Source organism: Physeter macrocephalus, chromosome 8, assembly GCF_002837175.3.
Source record: "Physeter macrocephalus isolate SW-GA chromosome 8, ASM283717v5, whole genome shotgun sequence".
In the NCBI taxonomy this organism is placed as follows: Eukaryota; Metazoa; Chordata; class Mammalia; order Artiodactyla; family Physeteridae; genus Physeter; species Physeter macrocephalus.
The window spans coordinates 30,856,053-30,867,040 of record NC_041221.1 but is presented as its reverse complement, the minus strand read 5'-3'; the positions used below and the strand labels follow the sequence as shown (position 1 = coordinate 30,867,040).

The following is a 10,988-nucleotide window of genomic DNA, read 5'->3' as shown; positions in this document are numbered from 1 at the left end:
ATAGGAGTCAAGAAACTTTTTCGCAAAGGGCCATATAGTAAATACTTTTGGCTGTGGACCAAACATCACTATTCAACTTTTCAGTTGTAGCAGAAAAGTAGCCATAGACAATATATAAGTGAATGAGTATGGTTATGCTTCAACAAAACTTTATTTATAGAAATGGAAAATGACATGAATTGGTCCAAGGCATGTGGTTTCCCGAACCCTGCTTGTAGACTCTGCCTGTGTATCCCAATATCATCCACATAAACAGATAATATCTAGAGAGTACATTCAAGTATTTGAGTACCAAAAATAGACCTACTGGGTCAGTCATGGAAAAGTAAGAGACATTCTTTATCAGCAGCAGAAGGAAAATGGCTGCAAAGGCATAGTGTGACAACTGAAGGTTGACAATGGTCACACTAGGCTGCTGACACTACTCTTAGGTCTTATTTCCTGGGGAATTAAATTCATTCCTTACAGTGGCTAAGACTTTCCTGGACTTCCTCATAACATGGTTACAGTGGCTTCTGACACTGCTCTTAGCAAATCAAACCTAATCTCTTCCATCAATACAACACTAAAGACATTTCCTGAAGTTTCATCTTGGGTCTTGTGCTTGGTGTGGCCAAGGAGAAGGCTCCAGAACTACTGTGCTGCTCAGCATCCCATGGTTACATGCTTAGAAGATAAATTAGGGAGGATGTCAAGAAAATGTCTCAGTCTATTTCCTATCCATGCAGCAATCTCTTCTCTCAGAATTCTTGCAAATCATGCCATATGCAAGCCTTTGGGCCAGGCTGGCTGGAGTTTGAAGCCCTCATCTCATAAAGCAAAATACATGTAAAGCCATATATAGAGGCAGCTCTGCAAGAGATCTCCACTTGTTTGGTTTAGAAAGGAGAGTGGCTGCTTGTAGCATCCCTATCAGATCTTCAGATTCCTGAGGAAAAGGAACCAACTTTGATATCTCCTTGTAACCTATGCAGTGTACCCACCAGGCAACTAGTGCTCTTTGCATAGTGCTGGAATGAATCGCCCTGCTCCCCAGCTTCCAGAGCTGTGCTGCCTGTTGACGTTGCCTGGCTTGCAACTCCCTCTGTTCCTACTCTCAGAGACTCTGGGCACTGAAGCCTCTGATGTTTTAGTCTTAATGCCAAGTCCCTGCCTGTCCTCTATTGAACCCAATGGGTTTCCTTTAAGCATCTACCACTGTAGTCAAGGATTTCTAAATTAACTGCCTAGCTGCCTCTCAGTATTTGCAGATTTCATTCCTGAACGGACTGGATCCACCCGAAGACATCTTGTCCATCCTCTTGCCCCAGTCTCCTTGATCACCCAACCTTGCTACCGGTCTGTCACTTACTTTCTTGCTCTTCCAATTTGCTATAAATCCATTCTCTCTGAACTCAGTCTTTTCACTTGCTTTCTGACTTGGCTTTTGTCTTTTCTTCTGGGTTTAGTATTTTCATAACCATTCGGACAGCCATGCTCTCTCATCTCAACCTAGGTACTGTGCTCCCAGCAGGCTTCCTTGGGGGCAGTTTGCCATCCACCAGTTTTGGACGTGAGAAAAGAATCTGTAAACACCCCGGCATCACCCCTCAGTCTCTTGCCTTTTAGATGTGGCTCAGTCTCCCACCTGCCACATTCCACTCCCTCTTCACGTTTTTCTGTGTTTTACAACTCTCTATGTGAATAAAGGACCTTCTAAGGGGCTTTTTAAAAGCAGATTTTTTAAATTTCTTGTCCATATTCTCATCAACAAAAAAAGTCACATAACTCAGTTCACTGAATATTTAAGAAAACCATTGGCTCAATTTGTGCAATTAAGAATAAAGAAATATCTCACTGCTTGCTGTCAGTCCCTGTTTGTGACTAGGGATAGAAAAAAAATGGTGACATATTTGTATTCTTTACCTGTTTTTCTGTAACGAACAAGAAGAATATGGGTTTAATGACCCAATACATGAAGAGTTTGTTCAGTTACTTGCTTGCACATTAAGGAAGAGCTCCAGGAAGTCCAAATTTTATGCCTACTATTGGAAGCACGCACACAAAAAATAAGCCAAATATGAAGTCTTTCCAGATATTATTTTATTTACTGTTTCACTTACTTTTTTAAATTTTCAGCACAATCCAAAACAGATGATAATATATTTGTTCTCAGTGAATTCTCAAATCAATCCAGAAAATACTAAATATTGTGTTTCTTTGTGCATTGTTCAAAGGCTGCTCCAGTGGTTTGAAAGAGACAAAAGACATCTCCTAGTGAACACTGCCATTCCTCTAGGGGAAAGCTCTACCCAGCTAACAGCTATTTTAAGATGCTGAAGATGCATTACCACAGGCTGCAATTACTCTGTGAATCCCAATTTGAATTGAAGTATCATCTCTCCAGGGTGTAATCCCAGGGTCACATTTCCTTTTCCAGGCAAAGTAAACCATCTCTTTGACTATTAAGGCCACTGCAGGCAATCTCAGACAATCAAAGTTCCTCTTCATCTTTAGGTAAATAAAATTATCTTTAAAAAATAGGCAATTTGAAATTCGTAAAAATAGTAACCTGCAGTGATAACAAGAGCAAATCAGCCACAAATAATTACTAATCATGGTCAATTGTTGAATAAAGATCAAAGTTACTAATGGAGAGCCTTTAAACATCATACCAATGTACTAAATAAATATTTTAGAAATATATCTATGATTTTTACAACTTTGAATGGGCTTTTATAAACCAATATTGCAGTGTCTTCATGCAACAATTATTATTTACTACAATTTGTCTTCTCCCGAAATTATTGTTGCAAATCTTTTCATGCCCTTTTCAATCAAGAGGAAAGAAGATCCAGAGCTGAAATGCACTCCCAGCCTTTTCGTCCTTGTCGGTGGTTTTTCATCCCCTTTGAAAGAAATCGCAGGAGACCCTGACTCTGTGCGTGGTTTGTCTGACCACATTATATTCATAGGCTCAGAGAGCATGTATATTCAGCACAGTCTGGCATCTTGTCTTGATTTTGCTCCCAAGTTATATGATAAACATACAGGATACCAGAAAACACTCCTCTCTTTAAATTTCCTTCTTTGTTTCTTCTATCTCTTCAACCTTAGAAAGGTTAATCCGTTTTGTTAAAAAGAAAAGCTAAACAACAGCTCTCGAAAATAAATCATCAAAAATTATCACCTTCACAAAGATGATACAACTGGCCCACTTAGAGATGTAAGTTTTACCTGTGTCTACTGATTGTGAAGATATCTTAATTTGGATCTTTTCACGTTCTCCCAGTTCCTTGTAACTAAGAGAGTTTACTTGAGATAGTTTTTTCCTCCCAATCCCACAGCCACTACCTGAGGTCAGGTGACCATCTCTCTCACGTGGGTTACTGCACTGTCTTCTAACTGGCCTCCCAGCCCTCATCTTGCCCCCTCTCCCCACCTGGTAGCCCATTCTCTACAATTCTGTCATGATGAGAACTTTAAACTCTAACCAGTTGAGAAATGGACTATTTCCTGCCATTATCATTAAACAAAGGATGTCACAGTCATCAGCAATTGCAGCCCTCCAATGCGAGCCCTGAGGGAACTCAGGAAGGAAAGAAGGCCTGCCATCTAGCAGCCATCAGAAGGCAGCCACTCCCTATGGTGAGCCCTCAGGATTCGAAAATACAGGATATTGGCCCCAGATAACTGACTTGCATATCAAAGGAATGATTTCAGTGAACCCAGATTCTTTTTTTCTTTATTAAGAATGACAGAAAATCACTATGAACAAGATTTTTACCATAGTTTTATCATATGTGAATTGTCAGAGGATATAAGCTATGTCAAATTTGCTTTTCAAATAGATTTTTCAAAATAAAAACCCAGATTCTTCCATCTTCTCATACATAGAAAAGCGCTAAATTCCTTAACTTGACATATCTGGTTTTCCTTTAACAATCATCTTTTGACTTTCAGACTACCTGCTCTTTGTTGCAAAACTTCTGTAAAACCTGGCTCTCCCGTCCACCTCCTCTGAGAAGGTCTCTCGGGGTCACTTGAGATGCTACCTCCCGGGCTTGAAGTCCTAAAACTTCCCACCGAATAATACATAACTCTCAACTTTTAGGTTGCGCATATTTTTTAAGTTGACACAGTTTATTGAGCCTTTCAGGTTCCGGCCCCTACTCATACTAGCTGCCTCATCACTCTTTACACCCTTCTTCACAGTTCGAGCCCTAGAAACACTGAAAGTCTTTTTTTGGTCCTAGAACACATCATGATCTCTTTCCCTTTAGGTTTACGGACATTATGCTTCACTCTGCCTCTCCTCATTTCTTGATCAACCCCTATCCACCCTCGAGGTCTCAGCATAATTTTTATTTCCTCCCCCATGATTTCTAGATTCTTTTCCCCATCTAAAGGTCTCTACTCTGAGAATTATTAGAGGTGTATTTTTCCATAACACTATTTCTCATATTTTATGTGATGGGCTTAATAGTCTCTTCTCCACATGAGGGCAGGGTCATATCTATCTTGATACTGTTATATAACCAGTATACAACTTAATATTTACAGAATGAATGACTGGTTGATTAGTTGGGTGGAAGTATGGAGGAGTGGATGAATGAACGGATGAAGAGATTTTTTAAATGTGTGGAGTTAGGATGGCTATCTGGGAAAAAGAGACAATGGAACTTTGCAGTGCCTTTGTTACCATCAATACATCTTTAAAAGCATGCCACTGACTTCTCTCCACATTGACTTGGTACAAGACACATTCGTTATGAAAAAACAAATGTTTAAAACCTCATTCATATAATCAAATTTTAAAGAAATGATTTTGAAATATTCATTTATGTATGCATTCAGGTATGTGACAATCTCCGGCTTGTACCTCAGGATAATGAGGTTAAATTTATTGTTTCTTCCCTTAAGGAATTTACAGTCTAGGGAGGTGCCATACAACAAACTTGAAAAATAAAATAGTATCTTTTAAAAAAATAAAATTAAGTCATAATAATTCTGCGTTGTCTTTAAAAAACATTTTCACAAATCACTTTTTAAAAGTCCTAAAAATTTTCTAAAATGGTTTTGACTGGAAAAAATACACGAATTTAAATTCAAAGATATATCTTATTTGTCAAATATTCCATCATATGAATTCTGCAAAGATTAAAGTATATCCATGTGAGGAAACTAGCAAAATAAATGTGAAGGGGACAGAGTTGAGACCTGGGACCTAGGAAAGGTGATTTGAGGAGGATTGAGAGAAAACTCTTACCAAAAGAAATGCTCTCCTATGGTATGTTGAGTAAAATATGCCATCACAGTCTCTAAGGTGTTGAGTCCCATTATGTGCAATATGGAAATGAGGACCTAGGGAAGATAGCCCTGCCATTTGTAAATAATAGATAGATGGGGCTTTCTAGCGGTGAGTGGGAGATTTAGGTTTCCCCCAAATAACCCAAGGAAATAGTTCTGTCATTGTGAGCACTTAAGAGACAATCCACACAGAACCATGCTGCATAGAAGCATCTCATGAGGGAAAGCAGGTCATTTCAACAGTGCTTAATAGGTTGACCAAAAAAAAATGTGATTGTAGCAAAAATAGGATGGACAGTAAGAAGTGCTGAATTTAAGTGTCTTCATCTAGTCCAAACAATAATTAGTGCATTTGTGATCACCAATGCTGATGGCAGAATAAACAAGAATCTGTGAATTGTATCTTCTTTATGATCTACTATAAAACAGAACACAGTACAGCAGAAAGAAGAGGAACCTTAATTCTTACGGTGTGCTTAGCTCAGCCTTCCTTTTCTTCACGCTCCTGCCCTCACGCCATCGTTTCTGAATGTTGTATGCCACTCCATGTGTTCATACAGTGACTGTGCAAAGAGAGCTGGGTCTCTCTCCAGGAATTGTCCTTGTATGAACAAAACTACCCAGCCCAAGGCCACTCCTCTTCCCCTGCGACGGCCTGTAAGAAACGACTGGTTACTTCAGGGGCATGTGGATTCAGCTCTTTTGCTTCAATTTGGGACAATTCTACAAGGCCATCACAGCTCCAGTGCCCTCTGGGGTGGGGTCTGCTGAGGCTTCGGGTGCAACCACACCATCCTCCAACTTTTACCTCTGCCCAGTTCTGCTTCCTAAACTCACTCAACTAATGCACACAAAGCTCCACCTCAGAGTCTGTTCCCTGGGGACCCCAACATACTGCAGCCCTCAATGTTGGGTAATGCTTGCCAATGCATACATTTCCATGCAACCTCCAGCCAAAGGATGCATTTTGTGAGAAATATCAACTCAAAAAGACTGGAGCATAACATTAGTGAATAGAATAATCAGTTGCAGTAGTATCAACAATTGATTTAATAGGATCTTAGCTCTAAAATTATGATTTTAAATGCATCTTCATGGAAACAAAACTATGTATTAATTTAAATAGTAAATCTTCTTATGACTATTGATTCGGCATTCCAAGATAGAAGGCTTTCAGGGTGGTTTAAGTGTTTATTTCAAGGCTTGCATGAAACAGAACATTCTAATCCAAATAACAGAGTTATACTGAGAGTATTTAGTAATTTGCATTATCAATGTAGTGCCTGGAACTTTGAGATGAGATGAAATTGGCCATGCAAATGAAAACTAGCTTAGCTAACATTAACAATCATTAAAGGGTGAAAATGACCTTAATTTCTAAAAAGAAAGGACATATTTAATGATCCCCTATTAGCTAACTTCCATTTTATACAATTACATGGGCACCTCCAGTCACAGAAGATACTTGGTATGGCTGAACAATTACCACTCTCAGGTGAAAAGTATTTGATGTTGCACGTTTCCTTCATTTAAATAGTTTCTTAATTCCAAGAGATGAAAAGACAAAGCTAAAAAGCATGCTCTTAAAATTCCACCCCAATTAGTAGGATTAGAATACTAATGCCAACAAGCTATAAAACAACAGAATCTTCTCACACAGTCACTTTACAGGAAAAGCAGAGGACCAGAGACCTACAACCAAGATATTTTTTCTCATGACCATGGAGACATTGCAACGGCTTTGCCCTCTTCAGGCATTAGCTGATGACAACTAAACATTTAGACAAGTGTAGATTACTTCATATACACCCGATCTAAAATGGTTAAAGGAGAGGCACTGAAATTTTTAGATTTCAGAAATTACATTGTGAAGTCAAATGTGAAATGTTAATATCCCAACATAAATTTAAGACACTCTTAAGAGTTACTTAAAATAATATTTCTAATTATCTTTTCATCCTTGACACAAATAATAAAAAAATATGCTCTTTTAAATTGTTTTTGACAGCTTTCGCCTATGGCTTTCACATGCATCTGAATTTTTTTTTAAGTCCACAAAAAAATTTTATTAACGCAGTAAGTGAAGACCCAGTCACTTTGCACGTCGAACCCCCTCAAAAGGATGGGGTTGGGTTAGGGAGAAACCTGGCATAGGAATATCTCCTATCCCTCAACAGAGAAGACTTGAGGGAGGAAGAGGGGCTATGCAAATAGGTTGCCAAAGGTGGGAAAGAAAGGGAGTATTAGATCAGGATGACAGCCCAAGAGGAAGAGGAGGATGGAGAGGGTGAGGGATCTGTTGAAGACCCAAGAAACACAAAGGGGGCTGGGGCTAGGGAGCCAAAGGAGGTGGGAAGTGCAGTCTTGGAGCCCAGAAGTGGGGTCCGTTCTGAGGCAGGGTGGCCCCTTGGGCCCCCTTCCCCATGGCCCACTTGCCCATGAGTTCCTTCCTCCTGTTCCTCCTCCACAGGATCCCGAGGAACAGGCTGCTTGCAGATGGGGCAGGTCTTCTGGGTCTTAGTGAGCCACGGGTCCACACAGCAGCAGTGACAGGCACGAGCACAGGTTAGTACCCTCAGCTTGTCCCCATCCTCATATTCATCCAGGCAGACAGCACAGACATCATACTGGTCTCCCTTCTGATAGTCATGTGTAGGAATCTGTTTCAGTTGCTCTTTGGTCAGTGGTTTTCTCTGGCACTCTTTCTGGGGCTGAATACAATGAACTCTCAACATCGCTCCCGTGCCCCAAATTAGCACTCCCAAAATCCCTGAGAAGAGGAGGAGGCAATAGGCCAAGAGGAATCCATCATCTGGGACCAGAAGCACCTGAGCCCCCTTCTGGTAGACAAAGAGGTCACGCAAGTACTTAGAGCTCCTCTCGCTGATAAACACAGACGGGATCCAGACCTGCTGCTGGATTTCCTCATTATTCCACAGCATGCTCAGAAGTTCATTGGAATTCACATTGTGCACCACAGCTGCACCATACCCAGCCTTCTGAGCATTTAGGACTTTGAGGTCAAAGTTGCAGTCAAATCTTGGAAGCAGTGCAATGAAAACGGACCCACTGACCCGGGCTGGGGGCGGTGGAGCAATGGGGCTGCAGGCGTTGCCTGGGCGAGCCTCCACAAGGAACCCCTTAAGTCCCTCCCGGCTCAAGGCAGCCCCAAAGAGAGCTGGGAGGTCTGCAAAGTCCATGCTGCCGTTGTGGTCTGAAGTCACTCGAATGAGCCCCGTGACAGGAGCCGCTCGCTCCTCACAGCACAGTGTCCACGACCGCAGGAAGACGGAGGGCCGCAGGGTGCATGGCAGCAGTGGGGGAAAGGCTGAGGAGGCCGCGTCTTAGTGGCAGAAGCAGAAGAGGAGTTCTGAGCCCTCTCCCCCTTCCTTCGGGATCCCAGAGGTCCAGCCACCCCCAGGTGCTACTCTGCAGCAACATGGGGGTATAGGGAGGGAACCCCTGCTCTAACTCGTTTAGTGGAGCTAGGAGAAAGACAATCATGTACCCTTTCCCGGTATACAGATAAAACTGGAAAAGAGGACGGGGCAAGTACAAGTGACAGCAAAACTTCTGGAAGAGTTGGGGAGCTCAAGGAGTGGGACTTCCAGCCAGGTGGGCCGTTTTCCTATCCCCGGGCAAAGGGCTTCCGGTAAAGAAAGTCAGGCTGCTTCCGGCATTGTACGCTCAAGATGAAGCACTTCCGGTCCTCTCTTCCTTCCTCTAGCTGCTGCCGCCACTACCGCCGCGGTACCTTCAGGTCTCGGGAGAGTGCTCTCCACATTTCCGCCCCATCAGCGGAAATCTTTCAGAGTCTGTCTCCAGAGACCTCCTAACTCTGGTTTAGCCTGGCTCACTCGATCTTGCGTCAAAACAAGCCAAATGGAGAAATGTCTAGCAGATTATTAATTTTGATGTAAGTTTTATGGCAGTTGATTCTAACTAAGAATGTGTACCAGTATCCACAAGTGCGAGTCCTTTGTTGTCCTATCTCCCAAACAAGTAACTGACATCTGAGATAATTCACAAATGCTGCCCTCATGATACAGATAACCAAGGATCATCTGTATTAAAAGCATTTAACATTTTAATCATTTTATCCCAGTGACCCAATACAGTCTTTTAAACTAATAAATTTCTATTTCTGTGTCAAACACAGCATGGAGATAGGAAAAAAAATCTTATTTCTTCACGAGGACCAGTTTAGGCTAGAAGGTGTTAACCTGCTGGGTGTTTGGACAGTACATTTTTCGAGGATATTGTAGAGGCCTGGAGGTTTTGATGTGGAATTGGATCTATATGACCAAGGAAATAGCCGGTATATAAAATTGTTGAGACCGAGGTAGATTCTATTCCTTGTGGGCCCATTTACAATATGAAAAAGTATCCCTTAGTTCTTAGATTTTGCATTTGCATACAGCTATCCTTTTTCTCTTTAAGTGGTATACCAAGAGGTCAAAACCTAGATTAGAAAAGGAAATTATAGGCCACTTTAAATAAAGATGCGCCGGATTGGCCCAGTCAGAAATGGAAAGGTTTTATTCTGAGCACAGCGCTCCGAGTTATCCCTCCAGACTTGGGTGGACAGCGTCTCACATTACAGTATTATCCGGCCATTTTTGTACATTGGTTCCACTTGCCGAAATACACTTCCAGATTTGTTTCATCTCTATTTTCCTGTATTTTCCAATTTGGAACTAGAACAGGTTATTAAATGCCACTGTTCCTGCTTCCACATAACCCCTCCAAGGTGAAGCACAAAACAATAAGCTCCAAGTCCACCTAGATGTAAGACAGATGCTAGTCTAAACCATTCCTTCAGGATCTTCAGAGAGGTGTGGAGGAGAGAAGAGAGGAATACCAAAGTGGTCCTGCCAGCGTTAGCTAGTAGCTGTCCTCAGTCTAAAAAGATTGAAGGACTGAGATGATTTCTTTAGAGAGAACTGTCAGTGAGCTATGTTGACAACCACACACATTCATGGGGAAGTGAGGTGGTGCTTCCCCTCAACCTCAAGCCAAGGAAAAGTGACTTAGAGACACTTGTGAAATTTGAGGCTCGGAGAAAGAGGAGGGGAGTACGTTGGGTCAAGCAGTGTTTCCACACCCAGAGAAGTTTCTCAAATTCCAAATATGGACCTTGCTATGGGGAGCCCTTAGAAGAGATTCCATGGAGCACTTGATCTGAAAGGGCAAAGGGACACTGAAACAGAGGAGTGGATACTGGAATCTAGGGGCAGAGGAGAACTCTCAGATAGCCAGCCCAGGAAAGATATTGTCCTATCAGATTAGGAGCCTAGAAGACTCAGTAGAAAAAAATTGACAAGAAATCCACCAAAGCAATGTATAAGAGACAAGGAGTCGATCTGGGATCATTTGCTGTGGGGCCAGGCACACACACCACATTGCTACTGCACCAGCCACCTGTGACTATTGCCCCAGAGACCAGTTTTAGAGAGGTCAAGAGTGGAGGCTAACCAGAGACCAAAGCAGGAGGGGAGCAAAGACAAGAGAAGCCAGTAGAGTCCTCCCACCCCGCACCCCTAGGGCCTCAAACTTTCATAGCCTGATTTGGACCTGAGCTGGGGAAGGAAAGAATACTTAATGAGTCTGGGGTTTTATATTACACCAGACTACATTAGAATTAGAACATATAGAATTATTCAGCTGTCTAGACTGAATGCTTCTGTGTTTAAAATGGT

At 41.9% G+C, this 10,988-nt stretch overlaps 1 protein-coding gene across 1 annotated transcript; it reads right to left on the bottom strand.

Annotated features, from left to right (window-relative positions):
• Positions 1-7,532: 7,532 nt before the first annotated feature.
• Positions 7,533-8,598, bottom strand: LOC102981940 (E3 ubiquitin-protein ligase RNF167-like). The gene is given in 2 exon segments (XM_055086359.1): positions 7,533-8,543; positions 8,545-8,598. Coding segments are annotated over 2 exon segments (1,065 nt in total).
• Positions 8,599-10,988: the final 2,390 nt, after the last annotated feature.